Below are 21358 nucleotides of genomic sequence, written 5' to 3'. Positions count from 1 at the left end.
GATTGTTTTTGTGCAGGAAGGTGCTGCCTTTTTGTCTGATTTAACAGAGTCAACTGCATGTCGTACTAAAACAAGTAGTCTATATGACAAGACTATCCCCTCACTCTGACGTATGGACACAGCTGCCGCTGCCACAGAGCGAAAACACCCAGGGAACGCACGAGCGATTGGATCGAGAACAGCTGAAAAATATGTACAAGGACCCTGCTTATAACCGTGTGTCTGTGTTAAAACTGAGAGAGCGCAACCATCCCTCTCTTGTACATAGAATGTGAAGGCCTCAGTGTAGTCTGGAGTGCCTAATACTGGTGCAGAACATAGAGCTTGTTGCAACTGTTGAAATCATTCTGGCATTCAGTAGTCCGTGGGAGGGGGATTGGAGTGTCTTTAGACAAAAGGACCAACAAGGGTTTAACAATTGTAAATATTATGAGATTACATTTGTTTTTTTTAGATCTATCATGAATTATGCACTTTCTGAGCCACGTTGGCCGTAATAAAGTTACTTTGACATGGTTTAACAATGTGAGAAAAGCTAGGGATCCTCTGCCTACAGAAAGAAGTAAGGCCAATCAGTGCCAATCCTGTCGCTTGACAGGATATGAATCAACACTTTTGGCCCCTCATATCACCTTGAAAAGATGTTTGACTCTTAATCCGGCTACTCTCTTGCCATTCCCAGCTACTCAGTCCCAGTCACAAGAGTCTCATGACTGTATATTTCTTACTGAGGAAAAGACAAAGGGTTGTGTAGACCTGCAAGATACGCCCCTTTCAAGTGTTGATGGGGAATTGTGGGTCGATGGGTTCTGTTTGAAACTACCAGATGGCACGACATCAGCTGCATATGGAATCACAACACTTCAGACGGTAATTGAGACAGCTCACATTCCACAGAAGTCAGCTCAGGCAGCTGAGTTGATGGCATTAACGAGGGCGTGTAAGCTTAGCACTGATTTGTCTGTTAACATCTACACCGATAGCCGATTTGCCTTTGGAGTGGCTCAAGATTTTGGGCTACTCTGGAAGGAAGGAGGCTTTCTTACATCACAAATAGTGCATGGAGAATTAGTGCATAATCTCCTTACTGCTCTGACATATCCTAAGAAAATAGCGATGGTTAAATGCAGTGCACACAAGAAAGTGACTGATAAAATAATAGGACAGGGAATGCCTTCGCAGATCACACAGCCCGTGAAACTGCAATGCAGCGAAGCACTACATCTATGTACGTGGTGAAGTCACAGGCTGAACGTTGGCATGATGCTGGACAAGAAGTGCTGGGCATGCAGTGATCTGCCTCTGCAGATGAACTAGAGCAATGGTCTGAGGAGGGAACATTGGATGATGAGGGCTGTTGGAGAAATAAAGACATGACCAAATGGAGATTGCCCACAGCCTACTTACACCCTATGATTCAGATGGCACATGGGCCGGCACATGTTAGAGCATGCTCAATAGCAAAGCTCCCTATGCAAGTTGGGGTTCAACCAGAAATTGCCGGGACAGCTAAAAAGATAGTCCAGTCTTGTCTGATTTGTCTCCAGTATATTCCTGGAAAGGTAACACAAACTCCAACAGGAGGGTTTGCCACACCAACTGCACATTTTGAGGATCTGCAAATTGATTACATCCAGCTTGAACGCTGTAATAGCCTGAAGTATGTCCTAGTAGTGGCATGTGCCTTTAGTAAGTGGATTGAGGCATATCATACGAAAGATAATACAGCTCTTACTAAAGCAAAGGTACTTCTAAAGGAGGTTTTCACCAGATTCGGTGTTTTCTGACTTTTGTGGAGTGACAACGGACCCCACTTCATTGGGCAAGTTGTTGAGTATGTTTTGAAAGGATTGGGAATCAAGCAGAAGTTCCATGCTGCTTTTCACCCCTAATCAGCAGGGCTAGTGGTTAAGTTGGCTAAAATACAGGCTTTCACATCTCTGAAATCGCCATTAGATCAGTGCCACATACACGACCTGGCCTCACACCGTGTGAGTAGGTATTTTGAAGGCCCATGAATATCTGGGGGATTCCCAAGCCACGCCCTACACATGATGTACCTTGTGTCTTGATGAGTGACTACCTGTCACAGTTGGCTGACAGTTTGCTATCTATTCATCAACAGGTTCGAGAATCCCTTCCTGACAGGTCGAAGGGTAAGGGCCATGATCTCCGGTCTGGTGATCAGGTTATGGTGAAAGTCTTCCAGAGGTGAATAGCCTGGAAGTGAGTTGGCGTGGCCCTGAGCAGGTGCTTGTGGTGACCAGAACTGCAGTCCGAGTGACCAACAGGAAAAATTGGGTTCACTCCACCCACTGCAAGAAAGTGCAGTCTGCCCTGGTGGAACCTGCTGCACTCTCCGACCATTGAGACATTCTGGATACAGAGAGAGGCCAAACAATATCACCTGAAGAAACTGAGGAATTCTTCCCGGACCACGCGATCCCTGGTGCATCTGGATATCAGCCGCGACCCTGGAGAGAAATTGCATTGTTGAAATAGACATGTTGAGCAACTGTCCTGGGTTAGTGACAGACTGAGCTGAAGAGGGGGGGAAACCCGGCCTAACTCTCATTGAAGAAACCAATGGCAGCCCAGGACTTTAGAGCTCCATCTGCTTTGTTATTTTCACGTCTAGATAAACATGCCTATGGAAAACACATCGACTACTGCAAGAATCTGCAACAAGAAGAGTATGTTCATTGCTGGGTTTACTTTCATTGTGAGTATTATGGCAATAATAACTTGGGTTGTAGAGGAAGTGGCTCCTGCTCGACAAACGCTGACTACCACTACTCCAGCCCCCATTAAACTCCATTATTTCTCCCTTCCCTATCATGAGCAGCAGCACAGAATGTCCTACCTCAATAATACGTTCATTCAGATGTTGCATCACACCCATAATGCTTCAAACATCACCAATTGTTGGGTGTGTGGAATGATGCCAGCCCATCAGAAAAGGGGAAGAACACCTTTCATTCCTCTGCAGTTTTCACACAGTGGTTCTTGTCAAGCCTGGTTTGCGCTGCTATGAGCATCGGAAATTGCTAATATTACTGATGCTGGTGTAGGGAGACTATGCGTTAATCTTTTTTTTGGTGTTGTTTTTTTACAGAGTTTTATATAGCGCAAACTTGACCCAAATCGGGTATCAGATCGCTTTACATAGCACCAGTTGCATTACATGAGGACACATTCATTTTTGTTAGAATAAGGTGTGCTATCCTGATGAGGAAGGAGATCCACAGCCTAAAGGAACTGTATGTGAGATGGAGGAGTATCACTAAGGAAACTTCTCCATGCGCTATGTTTTCCCAAATACTTGAACAACCTATGGAAATGGACCTTCCTGTTATAGCTGTTAATAGATCTGGAGCAGACTTATGTGTAAACACTGTTGTAAGAATTCCCGTCGGGAAAAGCGACTGTACTTTGGTATTAAATATTACTGGGAAAATAACATCGGTTTTATGTCCTCATATAATACTTATTTCATATGGTTGGTCAGGAACTTGCTATGTGCCCTTTTTGTTGCCACCTGTGTTTTTAGCTCCAGCATCCTACCATAAAGATAACAAACTGTATAATGACATTTCCAAGAACGGATATAAGAGGACAATAAATCACGATGAGGTGAATCAGACTGACACTGCACTGCAGCAATATGTTGATTTTAATTTGGGATTGTTCTTTTTTGTTGGTGCTTCCCTAAACAGATGGAAAATCAGGTGCTTGACACGTGTTGTCGAGGCTGTGACCAACCAGACAGGTATGCTACTTGGAAACATCACAGAAGAACTGCAAATTGCGAGGATTGTGGCTCTCCAAAACCAAATGTTCCTCAATGTCGTGTTGGCTGATCGAGGTGGGGCATGTCGCCTCATCGGGAGCAATTGTTGTGTTTACATCCCTCATCACGTCCCTTCAGTTTTTGATGCAATATCCAAACTGCATTAAATTGCTGCTGAGATTCAACGCAATACCGGAACATGGACTTTAACCGGTTGGCTGTGGACACTATTTGTTACCTGGGGCTGGAAAATGTTGACAATACTATGTATATTCTTTGCAATCCTACTGTTATGTTGCCTATGATCACAATGTGGTCCAACGCTTTGTTCCCTTTGTGTCACTGCTAGTATACGTACCAAACGCAATGTTAAGAATGTAAACGCCCAATATGTATTAGACCAAGAAATTAATCAGATGGTGCTGATTGACACGCAAGATGTTTTCTTTGTCCCTCATAAATCATAGATGTCTTCAGCTAATGCTAAAAGGGACGTCTGTGAAAACTTGCAGAGATCGCTGTTAGCAGTAGCTGAAGCCATTTTGGGGCATATTATCAAGGGGGTTTATCTCTGCTTTTTTGTCTTTAAAAGCCAAGAAAGGGGAGATAAAATTATCTCCCTATTACCTAGCTGTCGCTAACACCAGTTAACGACAGCTAGTAGGAGATAGCGACCATCTTGGGCCCCACTTTGCATGTCAGTGATATTTATCACTAATGACATGCAAAGTGGGCGTGCCAAGTTGTAGGCGACTGGAAACAGTCGCTAACATCGCTATCTCCTATTACCAACTTTTGGAGATATTCGCGCTAAGCGCGAATATCTCCAAAAGCTAACACCTGCCCTGAGTAGTTCTTAGCCATGTTATCCAATGGGAGGTGGGTAACATGGCTAAGAGCATTAGCTCGGTAAAGCATGAATATCGCTGACTTTTCAGCGATATTCATGCATTGCGGCCGTTTTTTTATCGCATTTGCGATAAACCTTGGTAATACCAAGGTTTATCTGCGATAAAAATCGCCGCAGCTCAGCGGTAACATTTTGTCTCTAACCAAGCAATAGCGATAATTATCGCTATTGCTTGGTAATATGCCCCTTTGTTTGTAGCATCCATTTTAGTTAGCCATGTGTTTGCCAAGTGCTTCCCCATCTTCACTGTTGCTTGCTTCTCTATTACGCCTGAGTCATCATCTATAGTTAGCTCCTTCGGCACTGAGCCTGAGCACTGCGCATTCTCAGAAAGGACTGTAGCTGCTAGAATGCACCTATTACAGACCTAACTATCAGGCTATTTTAACTGATGTCAGCAACTATGTAGCTCCTCCCCCTCTGTTGACTAAGTGATTCTCATGTATCCTTGTATGTGAATAGCTATTTGTGTCTACACTTGTACCACCACTTTTTGAACCTCCGTGCTTACACTGAAACTATCAGAGTATATCAGCAGCATGGTTTCTGTACTCCATGTGCTGTCTCATACGTTGCCTAAGGGTTATGTATCAATGTAGTTCCACTCATGAGGTTTAATAAACTATTTTTTAATATTACAGCTTCTGTGCCAATCTTTTTTGTCAGTCTAAAGAAGGACTGCGCAAATAAGGGCGAACCCCTGCACTAGTGAACATTTTGAAAGGCTCACCCGCACAAGTGCTTCACTGATCATTAGGAGTCCTTTGGTGAAAGTGTGGTGGGGTAAGGGTCAGACAGAGCCCCTGAGTTTACAGTCTTCATGGTTGCAGTATTTCTAATGGTGACGTCAGAAGACATTGAGTTTAGGGTTCATTGATTGGCCCTGATTGGAAGTTGAGTTTTGATGGTGACATTGCTGAAATTGCTGTATATGTAGGTGATTTTTTTACAAAAGAATTCTGAGAATTTCAATGGTCTTGTGAGGGCCGATGTTTCTGGAGGTGACATGATGCACAATGAAATCTTTAATGATGACCAATATTTCCTTGCTGCTGTTAGTACTGGCATTAATTCTATCTCCAAGAGCTGTCTGCTAGGTGTTCTGTATCTGCTGCTGGCAGCGTCTTATGGATGATTTGAAGATTTCTTTTTCTGCAGGGTCCTGACTTTTCTCCATTTGTCCTTCAGTTAGTTGAAGGTACTTGCAGTGGCATTTCTTCAGCCTTAGTTTGTCTGTGTACTAGCTGGCCTGTGGTCAGGCTCTTGTAATTGAGTTGTGATTGAGGGGAACCAGGATGTCAGCACATGCTGTGATCCAGCTGCTGAGTTTTTTGTTGGATTTCAGCAAGTCACTTATGTATTCGGTCTTGTGTTCGAAGGTGCCAGAGGCCCACTTCTGCTATGAGTTGCTTTTCCAGGTGCGGTAGGCAATTCTGTTGATGGTAGGTCTGTGAACGTGTGAGTTGGAGGTGTCTGTCCAGGTCATTGTTGCTGGATTTTTAACTGTGATGTTGCTGATTGAGGAGAAAATTGGGTTCAATCGGTGTCCAGCGTAGTGGGGAAGTTCTCTACTGAGCAGGGCGAGGTCAAGTTTTCTGAGGTTTTCTAGAAAGGCTATAGAGTTTGGATCAGTATGAGCTTCTAGGTGAAAGTTAAGGTCTCTGCGGAGAATGAAGGTGATGGCAATAATAATGAGGAGTTCAATAAAGTCCATGATGTTATTGACAAAATTGGTGTGGGGTCCTGGTGGTATGTATAGAAGGAGTTCACCCAGGAAGAAGTTGGCTGTGATGCGTATCTTGAATGTGAGGTGTTCCATGTAGCTGCTGGCTGTGTATGTGCAGGTGGTGCATCTGATGTATCTTTGAATTTGATACTGACAGTCCTACTAAACAAACATGAAGCCTGAGGGATGATTGTTGCAAAATCCAATGGCGAGTTTAGGTTTAGCCATGTTTTTGTGAGAAAGAGCAAGTCTGGAGCATGATTGTGCAGTAGGTCCCACATCTTCGAGGTATGTTTGGTGAGCAACTAGGTGTTAAGGAGCAGGTATGCAGTGAGGAAGGCTGTTTTCGGTTTGGTTTGGTCTGTGTGAGGATATGGAGGTGGCTGGTTAGCATAAATGTGTGCAAATGGGCTGCTGGGAGCTGTTGATGAGGGAGTGGTGGGATGTGGGAGAGTGGGAGAACTATCAGGAGGTGCATGTGAACAATTCTGTGTTTTGCAGTGAGGTATGTCAGCAATGTGGTGAGAATCAGTTGCGATTGAGACGATGGAGGAGAGCAATTAGGATAACAGTAAGCAGTGGGAGAAATAAGATTCCTGGTGCAGAGTGCAGTACTGGTGCAGACACACTTACCTTTGATGTGCCCGCTGAGCGCGTCTGCTACAAGTCAATGCTGCAGCCACAACAAAATAAGTCCTGAGAGGCAGGAGGAGCACACAGTACCATGATTTCACTTTTCTGTGCAAATGGATGTTAGGAAATCCATAGATGTCACCTCCTGTTCAGATGGATGGTCGGACATTCAATTATGTCACTTCATGTGCAGATGGACAACGGAAAATTAATTTTCAGCACATAATTTCAAAGTGAGAACATTTGATGTATTTTTTTGCAGATTGCCTCTCTAGCACATCACTTACAATAGTTAGCACTTTACTTTTAGCACTTCAAATGTTGTCGTTTGTGACACCTCATCAAATCTTGGAAATTCAAATGTCAGCATTGGCTTTATATGGTGGAAATCTAACACTTGGATAATTTTTATGAGGATACTGGGGATACAAAGTATCAGTCTGTTCACTGTGCTTCCTTTTTAGGTCAGTTATGGTGCACAACATGATATACTAAGTGACAAAGTCCAGTTCCCATCGTTTCTTCGCACAGTACCCCGCATGAGACCTCAGTCTACGGCATTTGCACTATTGGTGAAATACTTTGGTTGGACTTGGATAGGACTTTTATCTGGAGACAATGATACCTGCTACATGTGGAGAAAGGATCTGGAGAAGGATTTGAGGAACGTGGGAGTCTGTGTGTCTTTCTGGGAGAAAGTCCATTACAAGTACTCAAAGGAGAGGATGCGGAGCATCGCTGAAGGGGTACAGAGCTCTTCTGCCAAGGTTATCATCTGTGATTGTACTGAGATGGAACTGACACCTCTTCTGCAGGAACTGAGTCATTTGAACGTAACTGATAGAATGTGGATTTTCACAAATAGTTTAACAATAACTTCAGATTATTTTCCATGGTCCTCTCTGAGATTATTGAATGGTTCCTTGGCAATGGTGCTTCATGCCCCAGACATGCCTGAACTCAAGCCTTTCCTAGAGAGCCTTCACCCTGACAGGTTTCCTGAAGATATTTTTATCCATTCCTTCTGGGAGGCAGCCTTTTGGTGTAAGTGGTCAAACAATGCCATCTCTTCAGGATCATTGTCATGGGACGCTAAGGATGGGGAGCTGCAGTGCATTGGCACAGAGGTGCTTGAAGATGTGGAGTCAATCTTTGTATTGTCTGATATGAGTTATACCTATCACATTTATCTGGCAGTGTATGCCCTGGCACAAGCTCTACAGGACCTGATCTCCTGCACACCTGGGATGGGACCCTTTGAAAATAGCAGTTGTGCTGAGGTGGAACATCCAAAGCCGTGGCAGGTAGGGGATGTCGACTTATTTATTGCTGTTTCTTGTTGCGTTCAAACATAGTATGTGATTATTTGCACTATGGCCATTCCCAAAATGCTTAGCAAATCTCTTGATCAGCAGTTATACCAGTGTGGTAGAGTAATGGAGTATTTGGGATCAGAACAATCCTTCCAAATGGGAGAGGTTTGTTAGAGTCAGTGTCGACCTGGGAAAGAAAATATGCCAGGCCACCAAATTATCAGTGGCCACCATTTGTAGATTGGGTAGCAAAAAAGAGGCCAGCATTTAGGAATCAAAGCTACTTTCAACTTTGTGAACTTCCTGTCTGTGTGGCTTATGAGGGGTGGGTAATTACATAAACTTAAGCTTGCTGCAGAATATGTTTGTGGCAATGAAATTCATGTTGTCCCTTTCTTCTGAAAAAGGTCAAAACAATGACACATTCCTGCTCTTCTACCCACACAGGCCTGTTGTTCCTCAGAAGCTGCCTTTTATAAGATAATATCAATCTAGTCCCACTCCTTTCCTCTCTCATAGTCGTGCGCTATGCTACAGTATTCCTGCTCAGCAGCAGGCCCATCAGCCCTCCATGTAGTATGAAGATTTTTCAAACTAGTGATCTGCAGACACATTATTGCAAGTCAAGTTAGATGCACACACAGCATCCCTGCAGCAGGTGTCATTCGTTCTCTAAACTGGCCTTCTCGCTGTCCCAGTAGATACTAGCAGATACAGTTAACTCCCAGATATACTTGGTAAGGCTCTTCTGTCCTCAATGCTGGTCAATGTTCCTAAGGTGGTTACTAGAGGGAAACTGAGGGAAACAGATTAAAATCTTTCTGCCTCAAACTCAGCTTCTCATTCACTGAAGGTGACTAAAGTAAACACCTCTGAGCTGGATCCTGGATAACTCCTAGTAGTTTGATGACTGTGTCAATACGTTTTAGGATGACACACAAGTAAAGGTGAGCATCTGTGCATGTGTGTGTCTGTATGCACCCTCTGTGACACTTTGAAGTAGGAAGAGCTTAAACTCAGGATTGCACTTGCTGGAAACCCGACACCTGGCAAATCTGACAACTCTACACACACAAAAAGAAAGGGACAAAAGATTGAGCCTTCCCTTGCTATCCCTAAGATACAATTAAACTCACTCTACCAGAAGGACTATACCAAACAAAACAGTCTAAGGGGACAATTAACCTTCCTAGAAAACCCTATAGGTTTGTAAAATTGCCCTCACCACTAAGTAGTGGCGTGCTTCATCAGCGGCACCCTGATTGGAGGGCTACACTGTTTTTGCAGACTGTCACCTCTTACCAATGCTTGCGAGGCACACAAATGCTCACCTTGTGGAATGGTGTTTTAATCATTTTGTGTTATTTCTATCTTACTTTGTGCCACATTATTTGCCTTTTTGTAGGCTCCTATCTCATTTCCACTCACCTTTTGCTTCGCCTTAGACCCCAGTCCATCACGGCTTGTGCCGCTTGAACGGAGGGTCGGCCCAGGCATTACTTTACTTCCGGTTGTACTACCGGAAGGGACTGCAGCGCTCTAGTTTCCTTCCCCCTCTCCCTACTTGATCGGGAGGAAGGCCGGGATGCGTGCAGCGGCACCATGATTGGAGGGCTACACTGTTTTTGCAGACTGTCACCTCTTACCAATGCTTGCGAGGCACATGAACGCTCACCTTGTGCAATGGTGTTTTAATCATTTTGTGTTATTTCTATTTTACTTTGCGCCACATTATTTGCCTTTTTAAAGACTCCTGTCTCATTTCCACTCACCTTTTGCTTCGCCTTAGACCCCGGTCCGTCACGGCTTGTGCCGCTTGAACCGAGGGTCGGCCCAGGCATTACTTTACTTCCGGTTGCACTACCGGAAGGGACAGCAGCGCTCTACTTGCCTTCCCCCTCTCCCTACTTAATCGGGAGGAAGGCGCGGACACGCGCAGCGGCACCCTGATTGGAGGGCTACGCTGTTTTTGCAGATTGAAACCTCTTACCAATGCTTGCTAGGCACACGAACGCTCACCTTCTGAAATGGTGTTTTAATCATTTTGTGTTATTTCTCTTTTACTTTGCGCCACATTATTTGCCTTTTTAAAGACTCCCGCCGAAGGCAAGCCCGTCTGCGCCCGTCCACGCCAGAACGCTGCCAGTCGCCAGGACATTCTCCTCTCCTTCAGGTACTCTCATCTCTGTCCTAAGTGTCTTCCATCACTCTTAACAACATGTCCAGCCTTAGGTATTCTAGTAAAGAATTAAAAGATTTAAATTCCCCCGTGGTCACACTGTCCGATGCCTTATCGGCCGAAATCGACAGGTTTCCATATATCTCCTGCTTATCCCCTTCTTTGGATCAGATTGTGACTACGGTCTCCTTCTGTCCTAATCCGCCCAGTGGAGCTTCTAACAATCGTACTGCTATCTACTTCTGTTACGTATAGTGTGTACCCTGTTACGTATAATTTGTCCCAATATTAGTCTGTATTCGGTTGTGTTTCCCTAGGAAGGGGGACGGGACTAATTATTTGAGAATTTATGTCAATACTAATTATCTGAGAATGTAATGTACTTTATTTTCTATCGTAATGTAAATGCTTCATTTTCAGAAAGTATGGTATACATTGATGTTGATGCGTACACCGATGTTGATGTTGCTTACCATAATTTCATTTTTGTAATTTCCCTAAAGAAAGGAGATGTGTTATATTTATCTATGTCTCTTTTCTCTGGCTGGGATTTCCCTGTGGCTCACATGGTGTCACTGCTAGAATGCTTGGTGACATCGTGGAATGTTGGGGGCTTGGCCTGGGTCTTAAATGGCAGTTGGTACGAGGCAGGCTGAGTGACAGGGAGGTCACTCATGGTGGGGTTTTCATCTTTACATCTTAAGAACTTGACCTGCAACTCAACTTGAATAAAAGTAACCTTATTATACACCTGGCTCAAGGACTTCTATTTACAACAATATTTTTCATGCAGACTGTATCCAGTGGCATCCGCTTTGCCGGGATGCCTGAAAGCAGTAGCTGCATCTTGCACGAGTCTTAAGCAAAGTGAATCCATTATTATGGGACATCCAGTAACTGTGTATGTTCCACATGCAGTTGTGCTTTTGTTGACAAGAACAAAAACTCAGTATCTGACTCCTAGTCAGCTGACTAAATATGAGCGAATCCTTTTAGGTGCAGGGAATGTGACCATTGCCAACTGCACTGTCCTAAATCCAGCTACACTGTTACCTGATTCACATTTTGAAGTAGTAAAGGAAGAAGTCGAGCATGACTGCATCGACCTCAAATAATAGAGTACTAAACCACGCCCAGACATAAGAGATGAGCCATTGCTAGAACCAGAATATGAACTATGTGTAGATGGCTCATGCGTGAGACACGAGGAAGGAGGATTGAGAGCTGCTTATGCTGTGTGTACTTTGTGGGGTCCAGTTGAAGCATCCTATTTACCTGGAGTCAAGTCTGCACAAGTAGCCTATTTAATTGCATTGGCAAGAGCCTGCAAATTTGTGAAAATTTGAGAGTAACCATATACACTGACAGTCAGTATGGTTACGAAATTGTGCATGACTTTGGATAACTTTGGATGCAAAGAGAGTTTCTGACTTCTTCGGGTACTCCAATTAAAAATAGACAGTATGTAAAAGATTTGCTAGAAGCAATTATGTTGCCAAAAACAGAGGCTTTGGTCAAGTGTGCTGCTCACCAATATGGAAATGACAAAGTGACACCAGGTAATGATAGCAATAAAAAAGAAAATTGATGCATGCGGAAACAGCTGCCAACTTATGTTGCTTGAAAGAGTGAAAACATTGGAGGAAGTGAGAGATTTGCAAAATGAAGCAGAAATTAAACAAAGGAAGAGTGGGGGAAAATAGGATGTCTGAGAAGGGTTGAGGATGGAGTTATTGTTTACCTTGATGGGAGACCTGTGTTACCAGACTGTATGCTTGCTCCTATGGCTAGGATCTACCATGGAGATTCACACATAGTTTGGGATACAATGGTTAGGCTGTTCAGACAGAGTTGTTTCAATGCGAGGTTCAGGAATGTAGCAGAGAGTCTTTGCCAGAGGCGCATAACCTGCCAACGAATGAATCCTGGTGGGAGAAACTGCAGTGTTGCCAGGAAAGATTGCAAAAGCAGAAGGCCCCTTTATACGACTCCAGATTGATTTAATTCCGTTACCCCCTTGTCGAGGACTAAAGTACGTCCTTGTCATTGTCTGCCTGATTTCAAAATGGGTGGAATCTTACCCTACACGCAGGAATGATAGTCTCACTATAGCAAAGCTTCTACTTAGGGAACTCATACCTAGGTTCGGTTTGCCAGTAACGATTGAATCAGGCCGAGGGTCGAATTTTATTAATGAAATAATTTGTCTGGAGTGGTAGAACAACTGAATGGCACAATCAAGTCACGATTGGGAAAGATGTATGAATCTACCCGATTGGAGTGGCCTGATGCTTTACCTCTTGTTCTTATGGGACTCAGAACCATCCCAGACAGGAACACTGGCTTGAGTCCCCATGAGACAATCATGGGAAGAGCAATGAGGCAGGCATGGATACCAGGACACAAGCTGATAAATATAACTGATGATTTAGTGTTCGAGTACTGCAGAGAACTGGCTGACCAAGTGCGTTTTATCTCTCACCAGGTTGGGGAAGACGCTGTCGCCAGACAATCAACTCCAGCACATGATTTGAATCCAGGTGACTGGGTAGTGATAAAAAAACATACTCGAAAATCTTGCCTAGCACCAAGTTGGGGAGAGCCACATCAAGTGATATTGGTTACCACCACAGCTGTAAAGTACAAGGAAATTCCAAACTGGATCCATGCAAGTCACACAAAGAGAGTGATTGAACCTGATGAAACAGAAGCTGAAGGTTGTGCATCTGAAGGATCCCAAGATATCGATCCTGAAGTAGTTGACGAGGAACAACGAGCATCAGTCAGGATGAATGGATTCCAGTAGTCAACATACCTGCTGAATTTGTGAGAATCAGAAGTTATACTTATCTAGATAGACAGAGTGATAGCGAGGATGAGTCAGGAATAGAAGACATCCATCCTCCTGAGGCGGAAAGCCGGGAGAGGTGAAATTTGCACTAAATTTTTAAAACTGTACCTTGTTCTTATTTGCTGCACACCTGCTCCCCTTGGGGCCACAATCTCCAGTCCCCAGCGGAATTAGCGCTGTTTACGGGACTCTGGGGAAAGGATTAACACACTGCCGCCATTACCGGCGAGATCGCTGGCCACGCCCCCTTTTAGGCCACGCCCCCCGCCCTCTTCATTTAAGACCTCGCTGAATGAGAGCGCGGTCTAAGACATCCATCCTCCTGAGGCGGAAAGCCGGGAGAGGCGAAATTTGCACTACATTTTTAAAACTGTACCTTGTTCTTATTTGCTGCACACCTGCTCCCCTTGGGGCCACAATCTCCAGTCCCCAGCGGAATTAGCGCTGTTTACGGGACTCTGGGGAAAGGATTAACCCACTGCCGCCATTACCGGCGAGATTGCTGGTCACGCCCCCTTTTAGGCCACGCCCCCTGCCTCCTTTCGATAACCATAAAAATGTGCCACTACAGGCAGCACAGCGGATGAGCGCAGCGGGCGCGCCGTTTGCGAGCCGAAGGCGCGCTTAAGGCAAGCCCGTCTGCGCCCGTCCGCGCCAGACCGGGCCTAGGGGCCTGTCAGGCTGGCCCTATCATCACATATTCGGCCACTTCCCTAAAGGACTTACAGTCTCCCAACCCCACACTCTCCCCCTCCACCATCAGACGTGTCCTTGCGTCCGGCATCGCCCAGCCAGATCTTCACCTCACCAACCTGGCCGCACCCCTTAATCCGCCTACTCAAAGCAACACCTCTATCAGAGTTCTCTATCTAAACACTCAATCTCTAGTTAAACATCATGCTGATATCTTTATCCTACTTTCTAACGAAAAACCTGATGTCCTCCTACTTACGGAAACTTGGCTGACTGCGGACTCACTCCCTGACATCCTGGCAGCCCTCCCCCCAGACTATTACATCCTTTGCGCCGATCGGCCTGGAAACCGCTCTGGGGTGGGGTAGCGGCCATAATCTCCAAACACCTGCAGTCCACTTCTACCTCATTCATCCCCCTCCCGGGTGTCGACAATCTCAACTTTAGCTTAAACACGGAAAGCGGAGCCCTAAACTTTTTTCTTCTCTACCGCCCTCCTCATCCGATGCCAACCTTCGCGGCCACTCTGTCTGATCAGTTGATCAATCTTCTCACTTCTCATCCCAGATTCGCCCTCTTTGGCGACCTCAATTACTGGTTCAACAACATCAATGCCGGGCCCCACGCCTTGGAGCTTTTTGAGGCCCTCACCAGTCTGAACCTGTCCCAACAAATTTTTTCGCCCACACATATCAAGGGCCGCATTTTAGATCAACTTTGGACCCAAAACCTCTTTTTTTCCCCTCCCTCCATCTCACCTTGTCCGACCACCATTTAATAGACACCACCGTCACCATCAGTGGTTACTCCCCCATCCCACTGAAGGCCGGAGGTCTGTCTCGCAAATGGAATGCCCATGATGCTGAAGGACTCCTTGCGAACTTGTCAGACACTCGCCCTACCTTCGGGTCATGCACCAATGTGGATAAATTCGAAAATGACATCTCCCTCTGGCTGCAGTCAGCCAGCGATAAATTTGCCCCCCTCACTAAATTTCCCCCGACCAGACAACAAAACTCCCACAGATGGTTTTCTGATGACCTTAAAAAACTGAAATTAAAGGTATGTCAATCAGAAAGGGTATGGAGACGTAACTACTCCGAACAAGCTAGATTACACTATATCTCAGTTCGCAGAGAATATAAAACCGCCATACTCTCTGCCAAATCCTCCCACTTCTCGGATCGAATCTTCTCCTCAGACAATAACTCCAAAGAAATTTTCAAAATTATGAATGAATTGACATCTGACGACAGAACCCTCCCAGGCCAGACTCCCACCCAAGCAACTTGTGACGCCCTCAACCTTTTTTTTCGTTGAAAAAATCAACAAAATCAAGGCATCGATTTCCATCACCCCCCAGACCATCACTCCGGAAACTCTTTTTAACAACACTTCTACTTTCACTGAATTTCCCCCTATTAACCATACCTCCCTAGGGCTGCTCGCTTCCCGGGTAAAATCAGGTTCCCCAAACGATGGCTGTCCACCCTCAGTCTTGCGAAGAGTATGCCACTCTTTACCCGACTGCATTCTACCTCTCCTTAACAGCTCACTCAGCACAGGTACCATTCCGAGACCCTTCAAAGAAGCCATCCTTGTCCCGCTATTAAAAAAAACTGGCGCGGACCCAGCGGAACCTTCCAATTACCGCCCTATCTCGCTTCTGCCATATTTTTCAAAACTCCTCGAAGCACATGTTACCAGATGCCTTTCCAATTTTATTGAGTCCTCTTGTTATCTAGAGCCCAATCAGGCTGGCTTCAGGCCCTCATTTTCCACCGAAACCGTCATCTTAGCTGTCCTCGACACGCTGAGAAGAAACGCCGACTCAGGAATCCCCCAGGCTCTTGTTCTTCTGGATCTCTCGGCCGCGTTCGACACAGTTGATCATAACATTCTGCTCAACCGTGTCGAACAGGCTGGCATCCTTGACTCTGCTCTCGGCTGGATCCGGTCCTTCTTGTCGAACAGATCCCAAGCCGTCCGTTTAGGCCCTTACACAGCCCCCAAGACCCCCACAACCTGTGGAGTCCCTCAGGGCTCCTCTCTATCACCTCTCCTGTTCAATCTGTACCTCTGCCCCCTACTCCATTCACTCCGCAATTGGGACATCACAGTCTTCAATTATGTGGATGATCTGCAGATCATCTTCCCACTCAACTCCCCCAATGCAATAGACAATTTTCACTCTGCTATGCTTCACATCCAAGATTGGATGAATTCCAACCAATTGTAGCTAAACCCAGGGAAAACTGAGCTCCTTCTCCCAGGCTCTAGCCTCTCCTCTTGGGGCACCCAGTTCTGGCTTCACGAACTGGGACCCCCACCGGCCCCTTCCACCTCTGTAAATAGCCTCGGCGTAATAATTGACGCCAATCTCTTTCTTCGACCCCATATTAGCTCCGTGATCTCATCCTGCTCCTTTCAGCTCAGAAAGATCCGGAAGGTCAGCCATCTGCTTCCTACACCTGCCTTGACTCAGATCATCATCTCCCTTGTGCTTTCCCGTCTGGATTTCTCCAACAGCATTTACCATGGACTCCCCAAAACCCTTCTCCACCGCCTCCAGGTGACCCAAAACCAGGCAGCCGGGATCATCTTTAAATCTCCAAAATGGCAATCTGCCAGACCTATGATACGCAAACTTCATTGGCTCCCAATTGAACAAAGGGTGGCCTTCAAGCTGGGCTGCCTCACATACAAAGCCCTCAATTGCCCCGTCCTGCCTTCCTGACCTCCCTGATCACTCCTTACTGCCCAAACCGCAACCTCCGTTCTACCCACCTCAAATCACTCACCACACCCAAAACCAGAACTAATAAATTCGGTGGACGAAGATTTGCCTTCTTGGCCCCGAAATTCTGGAACTCCCTTCCCTTAAATATCAAATCAAGCAGCTCCCTCCTCCATTTTAGGAAGTTGCTAAAAACCTTTCTCTTTCCCCCAATCTGCTAACCCTGCACCTAACCTCAGCTCTGCAATTCGATGTCTCACAGCGCCAGGAAACCCATGGTGTCAGCGCGCTCTACAAATTTCATTTAATAATAATAATAGAAGAACGTACTCAGATTACAGAAAACAAAGCCAATAGTAATCCTGAGTAGGACCAGATAAGGAGAGATCTATGTACTCAGACATTTGAAACTCCAGCCAGAACTCCTGAGTCTGAGAAGGGACAGATAGGTATTAGGGTGAAATCTCGGGCAGAAAACAATCAAGAAATTAAAAGACCTGAGCAGGACCAGATAGATGTAGAAAAAGGTGTTCAGGAAGAAGAAGGCGAACAAAGTCAAAATCAAAATCAAACTCAGTTAATTCTTGAACAAGGCCAGATTAGTATCCAGGCAGAAGAAACAGAAATAAGACCTGGACCAAGTCAGATAGAGAGAGATACAGAAGACGACATTGAACTAGATGTGCCACAACTGAATGAAAAATAAAAGAGCATCCTAAGAAAGTCAAAGCACAGTGCCAGCTAAAAGACTCAGAAAAGGGGATAAATGGACGGGTTTTGTCGAAAGACTCTCCGCTCTACTCTTCTCCACTTTCCTGCTACTGACCTTTGCCCTCACCTGTCCTGGCCCTTAGTCCCCACCCTGTTTATCTGTGAATTTTCCCTCGTCAATTGGGATCTAGTTATTTTGTCTGATGCCTGATGGAGCTACCTGGTTTAGCTATTGGGGAGACAGGGCAGGGATTCCCTCCTTGGACATCACCTACCCAGTCGGTCTTTAGCCAGACTTCCTTGCGTCTCTCCTATCGTCTCTTCCAACATCCTCTCTCTATTTATGTCTCTCCTTCTCTCCTCTCTCAATGTAGTGAGACTGAAATATTTTCTCTGATGTCCGATGGAGCTACCTGGTTTAGCTATAGGGGAGATGGGCCGTGGATTCCCTCCTTGGTCGTCACCTATCCAGTCGGTCTTTAGACAGACTTCCTTTAGTCTCTCCTTCTTGTCTCTTCCCTTATCCTCCCTTTCTCACCTCCCCTGACCCTCCACTACTTTTCTCTCTCCTTTCTCTCCTCTCCTGATAGTATTGCCTTTTTTTATGTATTGTGTAATTGTTGATCTTTTTCTGTTACATTGTTGATTCTCATGTAAAGAGCTTTGATACCTTCGGGACTTGCCAGCGCTATATAAAACTCTTTAAAGAAATAAATAAATAGAATAAATCAAGTCAAGCTGGACCATCCACAGAGCAACCGAGAAGGAGGAGTCCACGATTGAAAATACACAATAACAAGTTCAGAGGCCCCGAGTGGACTTACGTCATCCTTGAAGACTTTGAACATTTAGAAATAAGTGATGAAAGTGGTGACAAACTGATTGTTTTTCAAACTGACGAAGAAGTGAGACAAACTTGAGAAAAGGTTCACAGGTTAAAGTCTGTGGAAAAGTTACAAAGAGGGGATAAGTCTCCTTAGTCAGAAATGGCTGATTATAATGTTAATGAAAAACCAAAAAGAAATTGTCTAAAGACATGTTGTAGAATATGCACTTGTAGTATAGTAATGGTAGGTATAGTATGGTTTGGACACACTTTGGCTATACCTTACTTGATGAGCAAAGATATACAGAATAACACTAATATACCTGAACAAGTAGATGCACCTACAAATATAGATAAGCATGCACATGAGAAAACAGTTAGTCTTAAGCAACCTGAAGTAGGATTAGAAGCACCATATGAAGTGGATTTACACTATAGAAAAGCTAGAAATAGAACAGATTTACATTTTTCTGCTAATTTGTTAGTATATTATGTAGAAGCTATGGAAATGAGTAATTGTTATGTGTGCATGTAGTTGCCCACATCAGTAGCTGAAGGGGTTACATATCATCATTTACCTCTGACATGGTACTTCGTGTAGTATTTTAACTAGTTTTTTTTATAGACCTGGAAATTTACAGTATTTGTATTCTAACATAGATGTTACTGTTCCCGAAATCCCTATAAATAGAAATATGAACCCTGTCCTTACTGCTAAACATGCACAATTTTTTGGTGAATTCTTTCTAGCAATGAAAAGAACAGATATAGCTGAAGCACACAAAGACAATTTAACATCTGCATTACACGAGAAAGAAAAGAGATTTCTAGATTTAGTTGAGAGAAGGAGACAGGATTTCCATAAGAAAGCCGCTGAACAGAAACGAAAGATTCCTAAATGGGCTGAAAATAAAGATTTTACCTCAAATGGAAAGACTCAAGCTGCTATGTTGCTGGATTTCAAACATAAAGGGAAACTCTGTCTCCATAGAGAGAAAACAGATTAATATAACAATATATTCATTGGTTCCAGTGAATGTAAACACAATTTCAAAGTAATTGGGGGTTGGGGTTTTAAAGACTGAACTGAACCTGTGTTGCCTGGAATTCATTATATTTGCGTGAACAAGGCCTATTTGAAGTTGCCTGATCATTGGTATGGGAGTTGCTATTTTGGAAAAGTATTCCCAAAGATATACCATGTAAAGAAAATCACTGGAAACAGTCAAGAAACTAATGGACTAACACATAGTAAAAGAGCAACATTTGGTAGGTGATAAATTTAGTGCAAAATACCTTCAGTGGGAGTGGTTCTGAATACTCAAAGAATTAGCAAATTGTGAACAGTGGTAGATCGCTTATCCACTGACACTGCTAGAGGATTTTTGAGGATCAATACCGAATTAGTTGTGGTAAGATCAACGGTTTTACAAAATCTACTTGCTCTTGATATATTATTGGCAAAAGAGGGCGGAGTCTTTATAATGCTGAAAACGCAACATTGTTGCACTAACATTCCAGCCGAAAGTGTCAAAATTAAGAAATATGCAAGAAACATTACACATTTGAGAGAAGAAATGAAACCACTGGAGGTTGACAGTGCATGGAAGAGACTAATTAGTGGTCTCTCTTCAATAGGTAGTTGGTTTTCTAAGATAGGGAAAAATGTTGTGGGTAAAATACTGATGCCAATGGTGGGAGTAGCCCTACTGATTTTAGGGATTATAATTTGTTGCAAATGCCGTAAGCATAAAAAGGCATACACCTTAAATAAGAGAGGAAAGAAAAGAAACTTCAATGAAATTGAACTTGAAGAATTAAACGGGGACTTGAATATGAAAATGAAAAACTTCTACATGAATAATGGGGAAAAACCTAAAAGAGTGTTAGAATAAATAGAACTGAGTAAATGTTGAAAAGTTGGCATCTGTTTCTATAATTTGTGATGATATAAATATCATCAAAGGGGGGATTGATGGAGCAAGGATTCGCATGTAAAGCAACTTGCTTGGATTCAGTCCTCTCAGAATAACGTGTAATATGCTAACCAATATGTTTTGTATTATTCACAATGCAACACACGACATTTCTAGTATCTAGAGGAAGCTTATCTATGTGCTTTTTTACTAACCTTAACTCGAATAACCTAAAATGGCCGACGCAATGTGGGATTCTTTCTGCGTATGCGTCTGTCATACTCGCGTGACATGACGTATTCTTTGCTTTGTGGGAAAACTTTGCTTCTGCACACTGGAACTAAATATGGCTGCTGTATGTTTTCACATTCTAACGCTTGCATTGCTGCTTTTACTAAATTGTTCGTTCTGCTTAATCCCTAATGCTGTAGTTAAAATAAAGTGATGGACATTGAGTAGAGATGAGTGGTATACAGTGCATTCATTTATTTTTTGTTCTAAAACTGTTTCTTTTCTACTTTGCTATTAGCTCGTATTTGGGCCTGATGGAATCTTACTACACTCCATTTTGAAAGACTTGAGTCTGCGCGCAAGAGTCCAAGAATCAAGGAGTCTTGGCATTGAAAACGAGCCAACTCCTGACTTGCTAGAAGATGCTCATGGGAACCTGACCTTATGAACTCTTCAAGAGGAAGATCAACTGTACAAATATTAAGACATTGTATTTGTTATTGAAACGTCCATTGTCGGGTGGAATAAAGTGCATGGGAAAATAAAATTTATGGGAGGGAACCTTAATTTTTATATTTGAATGAAGTGACCTCATTACTGGTATGGTGAGAGGACCCCTCCTCATCTTATGACCAATCAAATTGAGGGAAAACACCTTTGGCAACATTGGGGGTTGGTAAACTGCCCTGGAAAATGGTATATTTAAGGTAGACTTAGCTAGTTAAATTTTCTGACTTGTCCGAATAGCTGACCTGTCACTGACCCAATGCACTCAATAGGCGATCGGGAGCAAAGGTGCTGGCGGAGCACTCTAGCAGAAGAATCGGTAACCCAAATGGAGT

The 21358-nt window shown here is 44.1% G+C and overlaps 1 protein-coding gene across 1 annotated transcript in view; it reads left to right on the top strand.

Annotated features, from left to right (window-relative positions):
- Positions 1–6832: 6832 nt before the first annotated feature.
- LOC144752000 (extracellular calcium-sensing receptor-like) overlaps positions 6833–21358 on the top strand; it is a 65876-nt gene continuing 51350 nt past the window's right edge. Inside the window, exons 1-2 of the mRNA XM_078639958.1 lie at positions 6833–6931; positions 7524–8363. Coding sequence (XP_078496084.1) covers positions 6833–6931; positions 7524–8363 — 939 coding nt within the window. The remainder of the gene's footprint in view (positions 6932–7523; positions 8364–21358) is intronic.

The sequence above is a fragment of the Lissotriton helveticus genome, chromosome 4_2, assembly GCF_964261635.1.
Source record: "Lissotriton helveticus chromosome 4_2, aLisHel1.1, whole genome shotgun sequence".
NCBI lineage: Eukaryota > Metazoa > Chordata > Amphibia > Caudata > Salamandridae > Lissotriton > Lissotriton helveticus.
The sequence above is the reverse complement of the archived record's forward strand: the minus strand, read 5'-3'. Positions and strand labels throughout refer to the sequence as shown.